General features: G+C 38.8%; 1 protein-coding gene across 19 annotated transcripts in view; it reads left to right on the top strand.

The window, feature by feature from the left end:
- FANCI (FA complementation group I) overlaps positions 1 to 19,885 on the top strand; it is a 74,708-nt gene that overhangs the window by 38,994 nt on the left and 15,829 nt on the right. For 18 of the 19 annotated variants that reach the window (XM_063638578.1, XM_063638580.1, XM_055277261.2 and 15 more), the window contains 12 exons: positions 1,284 to 1,414; positions 1,879 to 1,949; positions 3,251 to 3,365; positions 5,214 to 5,336; positions 10,316 to 10,384; positions 11,710 to 11,811; positions 12,785 to 12,961; positions 13,039 to 13,160; positions 13,933 to 14,097; positions 15,001 to 15,180; positions 18,450 to 18,616; positions 18,949 to 19,034. In XM_063638578.1, coding sequence (XP_063494648.1) covers positions 1,284 to 1,414; positions 1,879 to 1,949; positions 3,251 to 3,365; positions 5,214 to 5,336; positions 10,316 to 10,384; positions 11,710 to 11,811; positions 12,785 to 12,961; positions 13,039 to 13,160; positions 13,933 to 14,097; positions 15,001 to 15,180; positions 18,450 to 18,616; positions 18,949 to 19,034 — 1,508 coding nt within the window. The remainder of the gene's footprint in view (positions 1 to 1,283; positions 1,415 to 1,878; positions 1,950 to 3,250; positions 3,366 to 5,213; positions 5,337 to 10,315; positions 10,385 to 11,709; positions 11,812 to 12,784; positions 12,962 to 13,038; positions 13,161 to 13,932; positions 14,098 to 15,000; positions 15,181 to 18,449; positions 18,617 to 18,948; positions 19,035 to 19,885) is intronic. The other variant, XM_055277264.2, reaches the window with a different exon arrangement.

Here is a 19,885-nt window from a genome sequence, read left to right as displayed (position 1 = left end):
TTTCTAACTGGTTTCCTGACTTTTTCTTCTCCCTGCAGCAATTTAACCTGCATATTACCACAGATTAGTATTCCTAAAATACCACCTTGTTGCTACAAAATCATCAATATGTTATTTAATAAATTGTCAGCTCTTTTTGTTTGTTTGGTTTTTGAGATGGAGTCTCACTCTGTCACCCAGGCTGGAGTGCAGTGGTGTGATCTCAGCTCACTGCAACCTCGGCCTCCCGGGTTCAAGCAATTCTCCTGCCTCAGCCTTGCGAGTAGCTGGGACTACAGGCACGCGCCACCACACCCAGCTAATTTTTGTATTTTTAGTAGAGACGGTGTTTGACCATGTTGGCCAGGATGGTCTCAATCTCTTGACCTCATGATCCACCTGCCTCGGCCTTCCAAAGTGCTGGGATTAGAGGCGTGAGCCACCACGCCTGGCCAAATTGTCAGCTCTTTATCCTGGCACTGAAGGTCCTTGACAAGTTGATCCCAACCTACGTTTCCAATGTTAAAGTCAGTTATTTACTTTCCTGGATTCTTCACCCCAGCATCATTGATTTCCCTACCATCTTCTGAATATGTCTTATACTTACCTTTCTCATACCTTTACTCATACTTTTCCCTTTATATATGTAGGCCTTTCTGGTTCTTTGTGCATTTAAATGTTCCCCATCTTTTAGAACCTAGTTTAAGTTCCTTCTCCTCATTGCTTTCCTAATATATACCAACTCATAATGATCTCTTCTTCCTTTGAACTCCTATTTAAACTCTCCCTTTACCATTTGGTAGGCAATAAACTATGTTTGGAATTAATAGATATTTGATATTGCTCTGTGATTTACTTCTTTAATTCTTTAAAAAAATTTTTTTACTTCCAACTAAATTGTTAACATTTTTAAAGAAAGACTATGTTTTATACTTTTATGTTCCTGATAGGACCATATTATGCTTGCATGTAGTAAAAATTCAGAAATATTTATTGATTTATTTTAGCTTAGAAGTAAGAAGATGTGTGCCACTACTTATGTCTAGGCAGTGTAATCGGTTTCTTCCTTTCTTTTAGGCAGTTTAATTTTTATAGAAATTGAAACTATCATAGAAAAAAGCTAAAATTATCCTGGTTACATTGGAGAAAAAGTATATATAGAATCAGTAGAAATTTGTATTGCAGTATACTTGGCTTATTTGAGAAAGGAAACAAAAGACTTCACATTTCTTTCTCTGTATTTTTCTTGTATTTCAGATATCTTTAGTTATTTGAGACAACTGATTATAGATTCTGTTTTTCAGATCTGCTTTCAAATATCGTCATGTATGCACCCTTAGTTCTTCAAAGTTGTTCTTCTAAAGTCACAGAAGCTTTTGACTATTTGTCCTTTCTGCCCCTTCAGACCGTACAAAGGCTGCTTAAGGCAGTGCAGGTAAGTCTTCAGATTCCCAAGTAACTTGCCAAAACTGAGGTTTAACTGTCTAGTGGAAGTCTGATGCATTTCTGTATAAATATGTATGTCTAAGAAATTCTATTCCACTTTAGTCTGAAACATAAAATTTGCATTAAAAGGGCAAGAGCATTGAGCAAGACTGTTTCCCAGGTTTGTTTACTATCCATAGCACTATTCTCTCAACTCATTTTCAAGTTAATGAAATAATTAAAACTCTCTTAGAACATTATTGAGTACAATAGATTTACAAAGGCATTCGCAACCAGTTTCATTTTAGTGTTTCAAAGTATACTATTGTCTTTGTTAACTGTAATAAACATTAAAACGTATACAAAAGAGAAGTAAGCTTCCTTATAGAAGCCATATGGTCACAGTATTGGGTAGAAATGAGCTAAGGCTAATAAGCAAATTTGTTCTGTTTTTACCCACTGATTCTTTTTCAGCCCCTTCTCAAAATCAGCATGTCAATGAGAGACTCCTTGATACTTGTCCTTCGGAAAGCTATGTTTGCCAAGTATGTAGCATCTTTTTATATCATAGGAAGATGTCATCTTCTAATGTTGGAGCTAAAGTTATCTCTGCCATCTCCTAGTACCACCTGTTCACAGTGATCATGAGAATTCCTAGCCCCGCAGAGCAATTTCATCAAATAAGGCATTTTGCTAAGTGCTTTATGTGCTTTTTTCATTTAGTCTTCACAGCAACCCTATGAAGTAAGAATTATTGCAATTCCCATTTTACAGATAAGAAAACTTAGACTTAGAGAAGATGAGTGACTTTCCAAAGGTAAAACAGTAGTTGGTGGTGGAGCAAGGATTCAAAGTCAGGTCTAATACCAGAGCTTGTGATGTCAAGTACTTTGCTCTACTACATTAGAATAATCTTCAGGATAATGTTCTAGTGTCAAATACTCTGAAACCTGAGCTGGCAGCAGTTCCAAAGGGGAAAGCACCTTAGTCAAGAAGAATATACTTAAGAATCTCATTTTAGTGAACATCTGAATTATGATCTAGAGGCCAGTAGATCAAATTAATTGTTGAGGGGAATGAGTTTTATTTGTAGCTTAGCTAATCCCTCCTAACATCTCTTCCTTTATTTCTTAGTATATAAGCTAGAGATGATCTTGCCATCTCCTAAAAATGTAAGACAGTAATATGTGAAAAGCATTTGGTACTTTGAGGATAAGATGCCCAATTAATATCACATTGGCCATATTATAATATATTCATGGGTGTCCAGAGGAACAACTAAGCCATATGCTATTATCTTTGTTCTAGAATTAACAGTTTTTGTTACTCCTCACCCAAAGGCATGGCGAATAGACTGAGATATTATGTTGTAACATCTTTAACATGAGTTAATCATTGCGCCTCAGTGAGAAGACAAGTGTGACATTTTCTGGAAGGACAGTTTTTACATGGCATCAAATACTACATTATCCTATGACGAAAGAGAGCATATGAAGGGAAGCACTCCTTCAAACATGGCAAAATCAGCAATTTCTTACATTTGAGTAACCAGCCAATTTTACAGTCTCTCAGCACTCTTATTCTTATTCCTCACATAGACTTGAGAGCAGGATGTAAGTAGAGTATCATGAGTTAAGTAATGAAAAAAGTCAGTTCAATTTCTGTACTATAAATTGCTTTGAACAGCTGATACCTTATTTTGAGTACATAAATTCACTTCATTTTGCTCTACGCTTCATTGTTTATACATATGCCTTCTCTGTATGCAACTAGCTGGATTTTTCTGACCCAGAAGCATATTCCTGTGAAATAGTACTGTTTGTTAACTTCTCTATTTCTGAGCTAGCCAGCTTGATGCCCGAAAATCTGCAGTTGCTGGGTTTTTGCTGCTCCTGAAGAACTTTAAAGTTTTAGGCAGCCTGTCATCCTCTCAGTGCAGTCAGTCTCTTAGTGTCAGTCAGGTAAGGATTATTTATGTTAACTTGTAGTGTGTGCGTATCATTCATGTGCATCGATGAAATGCACGCTGTTTTCTTTTATTCCTGTTATGGTTGTAAGAATGATCCTAGAACTAAAGAGTCTGATGATGATGATGTTGATGATGATGATGATATTGGCTAACACTTATTAGTGGCAGATTTACTGTATGCTAAACTGTACTATCCAGTATGGTAGCCACTGTCCTCAGTGTGGCTATTGAATGGAACATTTGATTGAAATGTGGCTAGTCCACATTGTGTTGTGCTATACATGCAAAATTCATACCAGATTTTGAAATAAAAGAATGTAAAAATCTAATAATTTTTAATATTGATTACATCTTCAGAGAGAATTTTGTATGTGTTGGGTTACAGAAAACATTAAAATTTACCCTATCTCTTTCTCTTTACTTTTTTAATGTGGCTACTAGAAAATATAAAATTACATACATGGCTTGCATTTGTGGTTCATATTATATTTTTCTTTTTTTTTTTTTTTTTTTGAGACAAAGTCTCTCTCTGTCACCCAGGCTGGAGTGCAGTGGTGCGATCTCGGCTCACTGCAACTCACTGGAAGCTCTGCCTCCCGGGTTCACGCCATTCTCCTGCCTCAGCCTCCCGAGTAGCTGGGACTACAGGCGCCTGCTACCGCACCCAGCTAATTTTTTGTATTTTTAGTAGAGATGGGGTTTCATTGTGTCAGTCAGGAGGTCTCAATCTCCTTACCTCGTGATCCATCCGCCTTGGCCTCCCAAAGTGCTGGGATTACAGGCGTGAACCACCACACCCGGCCCATATTATATTTCTTTTGGATAGCATGGTGCTAGATATTGTGCTAAAGTGCTTTACATTTATTATCTCATTTAATCTTCACAGCAGTCCTCTGAGGCTAGATACTATTATTATTCCATTTTCTTCTGTCGATTTATTTACTTTGCACAGAAACATATATTACACCTTGTAATCTGAGAAAACAAAACTTTTTATAATAATCTGGTAATCTAGGCTTTGGAGCAATAAAATTGTCTTCATAATTTAAATGATGTACTATAAGATTTATAAATAGGAGACATATTTATATATAACAGTTTGACTAGGAATCCTCACTTTATTGCTTTGGTATAACTACATAAAGCTTTGTCTATAACATATGCATAGATTAAATATTAGGAACACTAGGTATCATTTGTATGTTGTTATCCCCATTTTAAAGACAGGGAAACTGAGGCTGAGCCAGGTTAAATAACTTGCCCAAGGTTATATAACCAAGAAAGGGTGGAAGAAGGATTTGGCCTCAGGCAGTATGAACTACATTACTGTGATGCCTGGAGTAAGGATTAGGAATTCTTGGTCTATAATTGCTGATTTTATTATGTAATTTACACAAAGGATGTCAGTTCTTTGTCATGTCCATTTCTAAACAAAAGACTGTCTTCCTCCTAAACCTTTCTAGAATTTGTGGAAGAGTGAGATTCTTCTAGCTATTGAAGAAGTCTTAGACCTTTTAAATAAAATTATGTATATTATTACTACTGGATTCTAGTGGCTTGAAATAAGCAGTGTACCTTCCTAAGCAATTGATATTGTCAAGGAAACCTTAAGGAATAGGAACAGTTAATTTTGTTAAAATGCTTAAAAATTCTCTTATTCCAAACCAGAATAAGAGTGACACTTATTACCGCATGGTAATGATTAAACTGTGTGTCTCACCCCTGGGGTTTGGCATGTGGAGAAAGGTTAAGTTTTTTGACCAAGAACATAGGCTCGTTTAGCTCCTTATTGGAAACTGCTTTGGTAAGATAGACATGAATTGGCCTGTCTTCCTTTCAGGTTCATGTGGATGTTCACAGCCATTACAATTCTGTCGCCAATGAAACTTTTTGCCTTGAGATCATGGATAGTTTGAGGAGATGCTTAAGCCAGCAAGCTGATGTTCGACTCATGCTTTATGAGGTAAGTCAGTAGAATGGAAGGAATGTAGCAAACCCCCAACTAATAATTTTTATTTTAGTAATTTTTTTCCTGATTATGAAAGTACAGTAGCTATGCTCTTATTTGATTTAGTCAGCACCAGCAGCTAGTGATGTTTGGTCAAAAAGTTGTTTAAGGCAGGGCACAGTGGCTCACACCTGTAATCCCAACACCTTGTGAGGCCAAGGCAGGAGGATCAAGCGAGACTCTGTCTTTACAAAAAATAATAAAAAACATTAGCTGGGTGTGGTGGCATGCACCCATGGTCCCAGCTACTCAGGAGGCTGAGGCAGGAGGATCCCAGCAGCGAGGCTGCAGTGAGCTATCATCACACCATTGCACTCCAACCCAGGCAACAGAGTGAGACCTTGTCTCTCAAAAAAATTTTTTTAAGGTGAGGAATCATAAAACACAGTTGATAGACCTTAAATATTTTATTTTAATTTGAAATATTTAAATATACTATAAATTTGCCAGTCTTAAGACTAAGTCCTTTTTTTTGCTTTGTTATTGATTACAAGTTTACTTCCTATCTCTCATACAAACCCATACCCTTAATTTATTGCCTATAGTTTCAAATTTGTGTTTACCTAAAGTGGTATAAAAACTTTAAGCTACTTCAGATACAGTTTAGTACAAAAATCTTTTAGATAGCTTCAGTTTTTTCTCTTTTTACAATTATGTTACCTCTGATTTATCAGAAATTGGTTTGAGAGACTGACTTTCCAAACATTTAACTTAGTTTTTTTTTCTTTGAGACAGAGTCTCGCTCTGTCACCCAGGCTGGAGTGCAGTGGCACAATCTCGGTTCACTGCAGCCTCCATCCTCTATCTCGTGGGTTCAAGCAGTTCTCCTGCATCTCAGCCTCCCAAGTACCCGGGATTACAGCTGTGCACCACCATGCCCAGCTGATTTTTGTATTTTTAGTGGAGATGGGATTTCACCATGTTGGCCAGGCTGGTCTTGTACTCCTGGCCTCAAGTGATCCATCTGTCTCAGCATCCCAAAGTGTTGGGATTACAGGCGTGAGCCACCATGCCCGGCCTGACTTAGTTTTTATAAAAGCAACTTCTTTTTCTTTTTGCACTGAGTTTTCAACAGTTTACTGAACATCTGATTAAATCACTAGTTATTATGACAGTACAGCTGAGAGAAATACAACTACTGACTTGTGATTAGCATATAACTCACCCAGAGGATATTGTGGTAGCATATATGAAAACAACATTCATCTTTCTGTACCTTTCCATCAGAGCTCTTAGATGCCTAGCTACACTATCAATGAGCAGTAATATTTTGAGGAATCTTTTTTTTTTTTCTGAGCAGTAGGTCTCAACAGTGGGCTTAAAATATTCAGCAAACCATGCTATAAACAGGTGTGTTATCATGCAGGCTTTGCTTTTCCAATTATAGAGCACAGGCAGAGTAGATGTAGCATAATTCTTAAGGGCCCTAGGATTTTTGGAATAGTAAATGAGCATTGACTTCAACTTAAAGTCAGCAGCTACATTAACCCCTAACAAGACAGTCAGCCTGTCCTTTGAAGCCAGGCATTGACTTCTCCTCCCTAGCTAGGAAAGTCCCAGATAAAGTCTTCTTCCAATATAAGGCTATTTCATCTACATTGAAAATCTGTTGTTTAATATAACCACCTCGATCAATTACGTTAGCTATATCTTCTGGATAATCTGCCTCAGCTTCTCCATCAGCATTTGCTGCTTCACCTTGCACTTTTTTTTTTTTTTTTTTTGAGTCTTACTCTGTCACAAGGCTGGAGTGCAGTGGTGCGATCTTGGCTCACTGCAACCTCCACCTCCCAGGTTCAAGCAATTCTCCTGCCTCAGCCTCCCCAGTAGCTGGGACTATAGGCTCACGCCACCACACCCAGCTAATTTTTGTATTTTTAGTAGAGACTGGGTTTCACCATGTTGGCCAGGATGGTCTCAATCTCTTGACCTCGTGATCTGCCCACCTCAGCCTCCTAAAGTGCTGGGATTACAGGCGTGAGCCACCATGCCCAGCCCCTTGCACTTTATGGAGATGGCTTCTTTCCTTAAACCTCATGAACCAACGTCTGCTCGCTTCAACTTTTCTTCGGCAGCTTCCTCATCTCTTTCAGGCTTTATAGAATTGAAGAGTTTGGTCCTTGCTCTGGATTAGGCTTTGACTTAAGGGAATGTTGTGGCTGGCTTGGTCTTTTATCCAGACCACTAAAACTTTCTCCACATCAGCAGTAAGGCTGTTTTGCTTTCTAATCATTCATATGTTCACTGGAATAGCACTTTAAATTTCCTTTGAGAGCATTTCTTTGCATTCACAACTTGGCTCTTCGGTGCAAGAAGCCTAGCTTTTGACTTGCCTCAGCTTGTGACATGCCTTTCTTACTAAACTTGGTCATTTCTAGCTTTTGATTTAAAGTGAGAGATGTGCGACTCTTCCTTTCACTTGAATACTTACAGGTCATTGTAGGGGTTATTAATTGACCTAATTTCAATATTGTTTTGTCTCAGGGAATAGGGAGGCCTGAGGAGAGGCGGAGAGATGAGATGATGGCCCAGTCAGTGGAACAGTCAGAACATACACAGCATTTATCAATTAAGTTCACTATCTTATATAGACACAATTTGTGACTCTTCAAACCAATTGCAACAGTAATGTCAAAGATCATTTATCATAGATCCCTGTAACACATACAATAATAATGAGAAAGTTTGAAATATTGTGAGAATTACCAAAATGTGACACAGAGACATGCAGTGAGCACATGCTTTTGGAAAAATGGTACTGACAGACTTGCTTGATGTAGGGTTGCCACAGACCTTTAATTTGTAAAAGTAATATCTGCGAAGTGCAATCAAGCAACTTGCAATAAAATTAGGTATGCCCATATTCTGTATAAACCACATTGTTTAAATAGTTAAGGCACAGTGAGCCACTCTTCTTTAGGGTGAGCTTTGTGTCAGTGTAAGTAACTGTTTACCAGCTAAATTCTCAGCCACCAGCTGGCAAAGGTGCACTAAGGATAGGCAGTCTTAGACTTCATGTGTTAACTCTTGTGCAGTCCTTGATATGCCCCTCCCCCCCAAAAAAAATCTTCACCCTTATTTAGCTCTAAAGTAAAAAAAATTAGCATGAAGTGGATCATAGACTTAAACCTATTAGAATATTGCTGTTCATTTATTCATCAGTCTTAGTATATCATTGGTATATGAAAATACCTTATGTAGTGATATAACTTGTCATATTTGTTACAAGTGTATGCCAGATTGCCATTTGCTTTTTTTTTTAATATGATCCTTTTAGACTTACAGAAATAATAATTTTTGGTTACTAAATCTATTAATTTTCTTCCTCTGAGATGTCTTCTATTACTTTTTTTTTTTTAAGAGACAGAGTCTTGCTCTGTTATCCAGGCTGGAGTGCACTGGTGCAGTCTCACTCACTGCAGCCTGCAGCTCCTAGGCTCAAATAATCCTCTTGCCTCAGCCCCATCCCCAAACAGTTGGGACCATAGGCACGAGCCACTGCACCCAGCTAATTTTTCTGTTTTTTTTTTTAACCTTTTGTAGAGACAGGGTCTCACTTTGTTGCCCAGGATGGTCTCAAATGCCCTGGCTTCCAGCGATCCTCCTGCCTCAGTCTTCCAAAGTGCTGGGATTAAAGGCATAAGCTACCATGCCTGGGCCATCTTTATTATTTTATCTGTAGAAAGTCCAAATCCTTCCAGTGAATATTCACTAATATTTTCTTTGAGGTTTTTTTTTTATGCATTTGTTTTTGACGTTTAGCTACTTAATTCATCCTGAATTTGTATAATATATATGAGGAGCTTTTGCCCCAAGCTAACCATTTGTTCAGACATCATTGCCTCCTTTATGTGTACTGTGTATCTCTGTATGCCATTTTAAAATTTTGCCTGTAGATTTTTGTGCCAAGACAAAGTGTCTTTTTATTATTATTACACATTCATAAAATATTTTAATTCCTGTTAGGATTAATTTTCCTTTGGTTTGTTCCTTTCCCCGTTCCCCTTTTTCCTTTTTCCTTTTTCCTTTCCTTTCTGACAGTCTCACTCTGTTGCCCAGACTGGAATGTAGTGATGCGATCTCGGGTCTCAGCTCACCGCAACCTCCCCATCCCTGGTTCAAGCGATTCTCCTGCCTCAGCCTCCCAAGTAGCTGGGATCACAGGCGTGCATCACCATGCCTGGCTAATTTTTATATTTTTAGTAGAGATGGGGTTTCACCATGTTGACCAGGCTGGTCTCGACCTCCTGATCTCAGGTGATCCCTCCTGCCTTGGCCTTCCAAAGTGCTGGGATTACAGGCATGAGCCACCGTGTCTGGCCTGTTTCTTTTCTTTAAACAAAAAAAAATTTGTTGATCAATTCTCATTTGCTTTTACTCACAGATGAGCTGTATAACCTCTTTTCCAGGTTCCAGAAAGAAAGTTCTCCCCAGGATTTTTTTTTTTTTTTTTTGAGACAGAGTTTCGCTCTATTGCCCAGGCTGGAGTGCACTGATGTGATCTCAGCTCACTGCAACCTTCATACCTCAGCCTCCCGAGTAGCTGGGATTACAGGCATGTGCCACCACACCTGGCTAATTTTTGTATTTTTTAGTAGAGACAGGGTTTTGCTGTATTGGCCAGGCTGGTCTCGAACTCTTGGCCTCAAGTGATCTGCCTGTCTCAGACTCCCACAGTGCTGGGATTACAGGTGTGACTTACTGCACCTGGCCTCCCCAGGATTTTACTCTGAGCAGTTCTTAACTAAGACTAGGACATTTTGGGTGGGAAAAAAATACAGTCATTTATATTAGGGCATTTAGGACCATCAAATATGGTCTTGATAGGAAAGAACTGCGAAGAGGATAAAGAAAGTGTTATTTTTAAGTTATGATTGTCCAAATCACTAGTATCTCTGTTAAAGCGCTTATTTCTTCTCTTTGATTCCTCTTAGGGGTTTTATGATGTTCTTCGAAGGAACTCTCAGCTGGCTAATTCAGTCATGCAAACTCTGCTCTCACAGGTAAAATACATTTTTATAGATATATGGAAAACAGACAATCAAGGATTGAGAGACAATTGATGGTTTTTAGACGTTTCAAAATATAAAATAATTCCCAACTAGTACATTGGTACTTTGTGAACATGCTGTGGGTATGTGATGCTGTTCTGGGTTGTCTTATCTTGGTCACCACTTACCTGTCTGCCATAATACCATCATCTAGCAGTTATCCTTGTGAATTAACAGTCGGTATCCTAAGTCAGAAGGACATTTTGAAGAACCATTTATATAAGGACCATTGCAGCTGTATCCATTATGTTATATTTCTGAAAGAAAAAAGAAATCCAAAACAAATATAGCAAAATATTATTTCTTAAATCTGGGTAATGGATACATGGATGTCTTTTACCTCCCTTTCTGCACTTTTCAGTTAACAGATTTTTAAATTAGAAGATTAAGTTCTTTTAATCTTCAAGACTAGAAGAATTCATATGGAGACTCTCTACCAGTAGGGTGCCTTTAGACCCCTAGTCTATCATTTTGTTTGCTCTCTCTCAATGCCATTGCTTTGTGATAGTTATGAAGTTTCATTTGAAATTAAGGTCTCAGATGTGTGAAATTATTGGAAGTTCCCATACTATCCATCAAAAGCTTTTCATCTGGCCTTGGGCTTGATCCTATATAAAATTTATATTCTGTTAGCTATATTGTATCTTTCAAACTGTAATCAACATATCTACATTCACACATTTAACAAAAATAGAAAATTATGTTTGAAGGCATAGAATAGCGCTTTCTGACTCAGGTTAATGTGCAGGCCAGTAAAATTCTGCAGACTCCAAAAGTTAAAAGAAGAAAAATAATAACTCATATTTTTTTGGCTCTCTTATATGCCAAATACTGTTTAAAGTACTTTACATGTATTGTCATATTTAATCCTTATACAATGAATATTAATAATATCCTCATTTTTAAGATGAGGAATCAAGGTACAGATACTTTTATAAAAACCAGTAATAAGTAGTGGTACTGGGATCTTTGACTCAGCCAGTCTGACTCTGGATCCTATATTTTTAACCTCCAAGTTAACTGAAAATGTTGATTGCACGTACAAGTTTAGGAATAGAAGGAATTGGAATAGGAAAGATGATCCTAATCTGTACAATATCCAAAGCAAGAGCACAGGATGTGGGTGAGCCAAAGCAATAAAAACTTGGCTGCACTGTTCTTTGAACAGTTGGGAAACGTGTGTTAGAAGGCATTAGACACTAAAGATACCTTTCACCTGACAAAAAAGTAAAAAGCATTTATGAGCCAAGATGTCTTTTTTTTCTTGCTATACACAGTTAAAACAGTTCTATGAGCCAAAACCTGATCTGCTGCCTCCTCTGAAATTAGAAGCTTGTATTCTGACCCAAGGAGATAAGATCTCTCTACAAGAACCACTGGTGAGACTTTTATTCTTCCTTCAACCATTATCTTTATTATTAAGGATAGGGTTGAACTCTGCAAAGAGATACCTTTCGCTGTGAAATTCTCTTCCTGGTTCTTCCAGTGAGTGTTTACTTTTAAGTCTTCCCTGCTTATCATTTCTGAACCATTATCATTTTAGATCTGTTGGTAAGTTATCTCCATGTTAGCCCTTTACTAAATCAAGGCTTCCATCACTTCCCCCAGAGAATATTTTATCTCATTTATGAATCTTTGATTACATTCACTAAATAAATGTACTTTAGAATGGGGAGAGGGATGATGTCGCCTAGGAACAGATGAACCTAGGGGACCTGCTTCATTAGTCTAGAGGAAGTATATGATTTAGGCTGAACTAGGATTGGCACTGTTGAACCTTCAGAGGAGCTAGGCCTGGTTGACTTTCTGTTCTTATCTAGCCTCACAAGGACATCGAAGAGGATAAAAATGGAAACTCCCACCCCAAGTGACCTATAACTCATGGTAGAAGAAAGGAGGAAGTCTTTCAGTTATCATATCTTGCCTTCATTTTTGTGCCTTCTGTGACATGAGATGTCCTCAGCCTAGATCTAAGATGCTGTGTTGGTCTCCTAAAGATTCCCTCAATATAAACCTCTATCTTTAGAATAGCCTCTGGGACTCAAATGAACTAGAGAAGATTTAACTTCACCACCTAGCTCCAGGGTTATTGATCAGACCAGAGATAGCACATCTAATGTTGCATTTTTAGGTGTCAGCCACTTAGGCCAATTTTCAGGGGGAAGCATTAGAAAAGGATGCTGCTGTTCAGTTAATTTTCCCAATTTTGTTAATTTAGATGGACTTAATTTGTAACGCTAATTAATCATTTTCTTTAGCCTTATAGATAAGAATTATTTGCTGGTTATTAACAACTTTATAGGTTATCCATCAACACTCAAGAGTATTTAATTTACTTATTTTCTCCTACAGGATTATCTGCTGTGTTGTATTCAGCATTGTTTGGCCTGGTATAAGAATACAGTGATACCCTTACAGCAGGGAGAGGAGGAAGAGGAGGAGGAAGAGGCATTCTACGAAGACCTAGATGATATATTGGAGTCCATTACTAATAGAATGATTAAGAGTGAGCTGGAAGACTTTGAACTGGTAATTGCTAAGTCTTCAGCTGTATTGAATGATGGAGTTCTTTAGTAGCTTATTAATTTTTATCTTGTGTCTTTTAGGATAAATCAGCAGATTTTTCTCAGAGCACCAGTATTGGCATAAAAAATAATATCTGTGCTTTTCTTGTGATGGGAGTTTGTGAGGTTTTAATAGAATATAATTTCTCCATAAGTAGTTTCAGGTAAGGTATTGCTATAACTCCACTTGTAATTTGATGAATTCTCCATTTTATTTATATATTTTTACTGTAGCAATATTCTAGGCAGTAAACAGACCACAGACTATGACACTATCTCTTAAATGAGCACCTGGTCTAAGACTAAACTGTGTTCTTTCCACTAGAGAGCACTGAAGTATATGCTTACCAGGCCTATAAAATTAAAGCCTTCCAGCAGGGTTTCACTTACTCAGAATTTCTCAGACCCTGAATTCAGGAACTCCTAATTTTAACGTGGAAATTTTGATTGGTGGTAGTATTGGACTTTAATACTCTGCAGGGACTGGTATAAATAAGGGAGGGGAGGCCAGGTGCAGTGGCTCACGCCTGTAATCCCAGAACTTTGGGAGGCCAAGCTGGGTGTATCACTTGAGGTCGAGTTCAAGACCAGCCTGGCCAACATGGTGAAACCCCATCTCTACTAATAATGTAAAAATTAGCCAAGTGGTAGTGGCTGGGACCTGTAGTCCCAGCTACTCGGGAGGCTGAGGCAGGGGAATCACTTGAGCCTGGGAGGCGGAGGTTGCGATGAGCCGAGGTCACACCAGGGGAAACAAAACCCAGATAGAGTGCTGTGACCTGGGAGTATTATATTAACGAAGTTCTATTCATTTATAATGTTATGTCTAAACTGTGACATTTAAAGCAGCATTGTGATTTCTTTATTATCATATGTAAAAGTAAACCACAATATTCTGATGTTTGTCCTTAGCAGTCTCTTTTTTGTTTTTTACAGTAAGAATAGGTTTGAGGACATTCTGAGCTTATTTATGTGTTACAAAAAACTCTCTGACATCCTTAATGAAAAAGCTGGTAAAGGCAAAACTAAAATGGCCAACAAGACAAATGATAGTCTTTTGTCCATGAAATTTGTGTCCAGTCTTCTCACTGCTCTTTTCAGGTAAGGTTCTGCTGGAGTGCTTAAAGACAGCCACTCCCTGAGGATCATACACCTACCTAGGCTCACTTGTTTCACCTCGTTTGGATTGTTTACAGTAAGAAATAAGTCAGGAGGTTTTATTTTTCTTGAAAGCTGGACAATCCTAGGTAGGTACTTCAAATAGGTACCTTGAATTATTAAAGGAAAAATGAGAAACAGTGGGCTAATAAATGAAAAGATAGGGATGAATTCCAACGGTGTTTTAAGAAAATCTATATAAGTAGCTTGTACAAGATAACAGATTTAAAAAGGTAGGGGGTGCCAGGGATGGTGTCTCACTCCTGTAATCCCAGTACTTTGGTAGACTGAGGTGGGTGGATCACTTGAGGTCAAAAGTTCAAGACCAGCCATGACCGATATGGTGAGACCTCATCTCTACTAAAAATACAAAATTAGCCGGGCATGGTGGTCCCGGCTACTTGGGAGGCTGAGGCGGGAAACTCACTTGAACCCAGGAGGCAGAGGTTGCAGTGAGGTGAGATCACACCATTGTACTCCAGCCTGGGCAACAAGAACAAAATTCTGCCTCAAATAAATAAATAAATAAATAAAAAGGTAGGGGGGTGACTGAATTAAAAATACAAAGGGACAAAAAAAAAAAAAAAACAGACTAAGACTGACATTTAAATTTTATCAAAGTAAAGGATTTGGGGAGGGAGAGAAAATGAGGAACCACTAAGAATAACGTTTATAAAAGGGCAGCCATAGCAGTGACTATAGCTTGGGCTGCCTAGAGAGTCTGCCAGTCGGAGCTTACTGGCAAGCTCTGTTGGGTGCTGCTGTTCTGAACAATTTCTAGAAAGCTTAATTCCGTATACCAATAGCAGTAAGAGAATCTTTCTTTTTCTTTCTCTCTCTCTCTAGGGATAGTATCCAAAGCCACCAAGAAAGCCTTTCTGTTCTCAGGTCCAGCAATGAGTTTATGCGCTATGCAGTGAATGTAGCTCTGCAGAAAGTACAGCAGCTAAAGGAAACAGGGCATGTGAGTGGCCCTGATGGCCAAAACCCAGACAAGATCTTTCAGAACCTCTGTGACATAACTCGGTAAGCCACTCCCACCCCTTAGAAACTTATTCCACTTGGCTGTGGTGTCTCCAAGAGAACAAACTGGGAACGGAGGATGAAGGTAATTTGAGGTTGGACATATTTTAAGAGTGAAAGAATATAAAAAATTAGCCAGGCGTCGTGGCAGCACCTGTAATCCCAGCTACTCAGGAAGCTGAGGCAAGAGAATCACTTGAACCGGGAGGTGGAGGTCGCAGTGAGCTGAGTTCATACCACTGCATTCTAGCCTGGGTGACAGGGCAAGACTCCCCAGAAAAAAAAAAAAAAAAAGCCAGGCACGGCACCTCACGCCTGTAATCCCAGCACTTTGGGAGGCCGAGGCAGTTGGATTACCTGAGGTTGGGAGTTCGAGACCAGCCTGACCAACATGGAGAAATCCTGTCTCTACTAAAAATACAAAAATTAGCCTGGCATGGTGGCACACGCCTGTAATACCAGCTACTCGGGAGGCTGAGGCAGGAGAATTGCTTGAACCTGGGAGGCGGAGGTTGCAGTGAGCCTAGATTGTGCCATTGCACTCTAGCCTGGGGAACAAGAGCAAAACTCCGTCTCAAAAGAGTGAAAAAAGTGCAGTCATTGATATAGGGTCTTTTTTCTAGTCTTGCCTTCCCCTGGCGCCCCCCCTTTTGTTTTTTGTTGTTGTTGTTGTTTTGGCTTTTTTTGAGAGTCTCGCTCCATTGCCCAGGGTGGAATGTCATGGTGCAATCTCAGCTCACTACAACCTCTTCCTCCCAGGTTCAAGCAATCCTTCCACTGCAGCTTTCTGAGTAGCTGGGACTACAGGTGCATGCCACCATGCCCAACTACTTTTTAATTTTTAATTTTAATTTTTTTTATTTACTACTTTTTTTTGGAGACAGGGTCTTGCTCTGTCACCCAGGCTAGAGTGCAGTGGTGTGATCTTGGCTTACTGTAACCTTGGCCTCCCTGGTTCAAGTGATCCTCCTGCCTTAGTCTCCCAAGTAGCTGGGATTACAGGCATGCACCACCATGCCCTGCTAATTTTTGTATTTTTAGTAGAGACAGGGTTTCACCATGCTGGACAGGCTGGTCTAGAACTCCTGACCTCAAGTGATCCACCACCCCGACCTCCCAAAGTGCTGGGTTTACAGGTGTGAGCCACTGCACCCGGCCCCTTTTTTTTTTTTTTTTTAATTTTCTGTAGAGATAGGATTTCACCATATTGCCCAGGCTGGTCTTGAACTCCTGGGCTCAAGTGACACGTCCATCTCAGCCTCCCAAAGTGCTGGGATTACAGGCCTGAGCCACTGTGGCTTTTGTTTTTTTGTTTGTTTTTTTGTTTTTGTTTTTGTTTTCATTTAAAGAGATGGGGTTTGCAGTGTTGCCCAGGCTGGCCTTGAACTCTTGGGTTCCCGGGACGTCTAGTCTTGCTTTGATATGGATTGTTAGTCATATATAAAATGTTAGGCTATTATTGGGGGGAAAAAGAGGGATATTACATAATGGTTAAGTGATTCAAAATACTTAAAGCAAAAACTGATGGAACTGAAGGAAAAATAGACAAATCCTTAATTAATGTAATCAGCCCTCTCTCTGTAGTCAAAAAACAGAAAACAACAAGAAAAAACAGTAGATAGAAAATCTACTGGAAGGAGGTAGAAGAAGTGAACAACACTGTCACCCAGCTTGATTTAATTGACGCTTATAAGAACACTCCACAGCAGCTTCAAAATACACATTCTTTTTATGTGCACATGGTGTATTCACCAAGATGAGCCATATTTTGGGCCATAAAAACTCAGCAAATTAAAAAAGTAGAAATTCTCTGACCAAACAGAATTAAAGAAGAAAGCAGTAACAGAAAGATATCTAGATAATCCCCATATATTGGAAATTAACTGCACTTTTAAATAGCCCATAGTCAAAAAGTCGTAAGGGAAATTAGAAAACATCTTGAATAGAATGGAAACAAACAGACAACATGTCAAAACATATGATCCAGCCAAAGCACTATTGAGGAAATTAAAGCAGTTAGTGATTTAAAAATCTCAAATCTCCCATATAAACTTCCACATTAAGAATATAGAAAAAGAAGAGCAGATTATAATGAAAGTAATCAGAAGGAAGGAAATAGACAAAAGCACAACTATGAAGAAGCAGAAAATTAAAATAGAAAACATTAAAAGAAAGCTGGTTCTTTGAGAAGATCAATAAATGTAATGAACTTTAGCCAGACTAATCAGGAAAAGAGAAGACACATTACAAATAGCAGAATTGAGGAAGAAGGGACATCACTACTGATCCTACAGATGCTAAAAAATAGATAATAGAATATTAACGATTTTATGCCAGTAAACTTTAAGTTTAATGGACAGATTTCTTGAAAGCTCACTCAACAAAAAATAGGCAACCTGGCCGGGCGTGGTAGCTCACATCTGTAATCCCAGCACTTTTGGGAGGCTGAGGCAGGTGGATCAGCTAGGTCAGCAGTTCAAGACCAGCCTGGCCAACATGGTGAAACCCCAACTCTACTAAAAAAATGCAAAAATTAGCTGGGCGTGGTGGTGTGCACTTGTAGTACCAGCTACTCGGGAAGCTGAGGCAGGAAGACCACTTGAATCCGGGAGGTGTAAGTTTGCCGTGAGATCACCCCACTGCACTCCAGCCTGGGCAACAGAGTGAGACTCTGTCTCAAAAAAAACACCTTAGTAATCTTATCTCTATTCAAAGCAATTGAATTTGTGGTTCAAACTTTTTTCACAAAACTTCAGATCTAGGTCTATTCAGTGGTAAATTCATCCAAACATTTAAGGGAAAAGTAATGTAAGTTCTGTGTAAATTCTTCCAGAAAATAGGAGAGAACATATTCCACCTCATTTAATTAATGAGGTCAGCATTACCCTGATACCAAACCAGACCCAGACCATTGCAAGAAAACTGCATAGCAATATCCCTCATGAATATAGAATCTGCTGTGTTAAAGGCAGACTCAGAAGGCTATATACTGAATGATAACCATTTTTGTATGATGTTTTGTAGAAAGTAAAACCATAGGGACAGAAATTAGATCAGTAGTTGCTTGGAAATGGGAGGAGAGAATTGACTATCAGTGAGCACAAGGGAACTTTTAGAGTGATAGAAATACCTTGATTGTGGGGAGATTACACAACCACGTAAGTTTTTTTAAACTTCTAGAACTGTTCACCTACAGGGTAAGAATTTTACCGTATGTAATTTTATCTCGGTGAACCTGTCTTTAAAAACAATACCACTTTCTCCTGCTTCAGAGTCTTGCTATGGAGATACACTTCAATTCCTACTTCAGTGGAAGAGTCGGGAAAGAAAGAGAAAGGAAAGAGCATCTCACTGCTGTGCTTGGAGGGTTTACAGAAAATATTCAGTGCTGTGCAACAGTTCTATCAGCCCAAGATTCAGCAGTTTCTCAGAGCTTTGGGTGAGCATTGCAGCATCAATAAATAGGCTTGATTTAGGTTTCTCCTTAACTCAACCCCTTAATTCCATTTGTTAACCTACCAGAAGACACTTGAGAACAGTCCTAATGTTGCTGAGGAGTGACATCTAGTGGATTCAGGATTGGCACCTACTGGATTACATTCAACTACAAAGAGTGGCTGGAAAATGGAATATAGTATTAAGAAATCACAAAATTTTAGAAATTTAAGTCTGCCTTTAGACTTTTTTTGGCTTTCAAAAATTTTAGCTATTAAAAGGCCAAAAAGTATGAGTTTATATCAAAGAAGACAGGAGTTTCTTTTCCATTCCTAGATGTCACAGATAAGGAAGGAGAAGAGAGAGAAGATGCAGACATCAGTGTCACTCAGAGAACAGCTTTCCAGATCCGGCAATTTCAGGTGAGAAGCCTTGTGAAGCTGCTGTACTGGCCTGAGAGGCTTTGCAAAAGAACTGTTAGCAGGGGCAGCTGGTAAGAATGGGCAGACAGTGACCAAGTAGGAGAAGAATTTTTTGGGGTCATACAAGCAACAGGACATAGCTCTCAGAATGGAAGATAATGTATTTAAAAGGACCCTAGTGAGGATGTGTATTTAGCCACCCCAACCTGCAATACTCATTACCTCTAAGGACCACTGTTTGAGTTGATGTAAACAGAAAGGAGTCTTCAAGGTATAGAGTCTGTGTTTTTGTTTTTGAGTCTGTGGTATAATTTGGCTTGATCTGACAGACTATGTAAACATTGGACAATAAATCTTGTTAGTTTCTAACCAATAGTTGTCAAAATATCAGGATGTTCTATCACAGGACTTTTTTATTTAACAAGTAATTCTGAAGTTCCTACCATGTGCCAGAAACAATTCTAGGTGCTGGGGATGTAGCAGGGAATAAAAGAGGCAAAATATTCCTATCCTTATGGAGCTTACATTATAGTAGAAAGACACTGACAAATAATCAAATACATAGTTATTCCAGGTAACAGGAAGGTATATAAGGAATGCTGGGTTTGGTGCCTGGTCTCAGCCTGAGATCAATGGATAGGCTCCAGGGAGCTGTGAGCCACCAGAAACTGGGTATGTAGTTCCTTATCTACATTTAGCATGGGGTTGGAACGGAAAGAGCCAGTTTTCAGGAGAATTCTCAGAGAGGTTTATGGTCAAAAACAGCTTAGGAAACTACTGCTCAATCCAGGTTTATTTTCAGATTTTATCCTCTTAGAATTTTGGTAGCTCTGAATTCTTTCTGTCCTAGT

Source organism: Symphalangus syndactylus, chromosome 5 (genome assembly GCF_028878055.3).
Source record: "Symphalangus syndactylus isolate Jambi chromosome 5, NHGRI_mSymSyn1-v2.1_pri, whole genome shotgun sequence".
NCBI classification, from domain to species: Eukaryota; Metazoa; Chordata; class Mammalia; order Primates; family Hylobatidae; genus Symphalangus; species Symphalangus syndactylus.
This window is presented reverse-complemented; position numbering and strand designations above follow the sequence as displayed.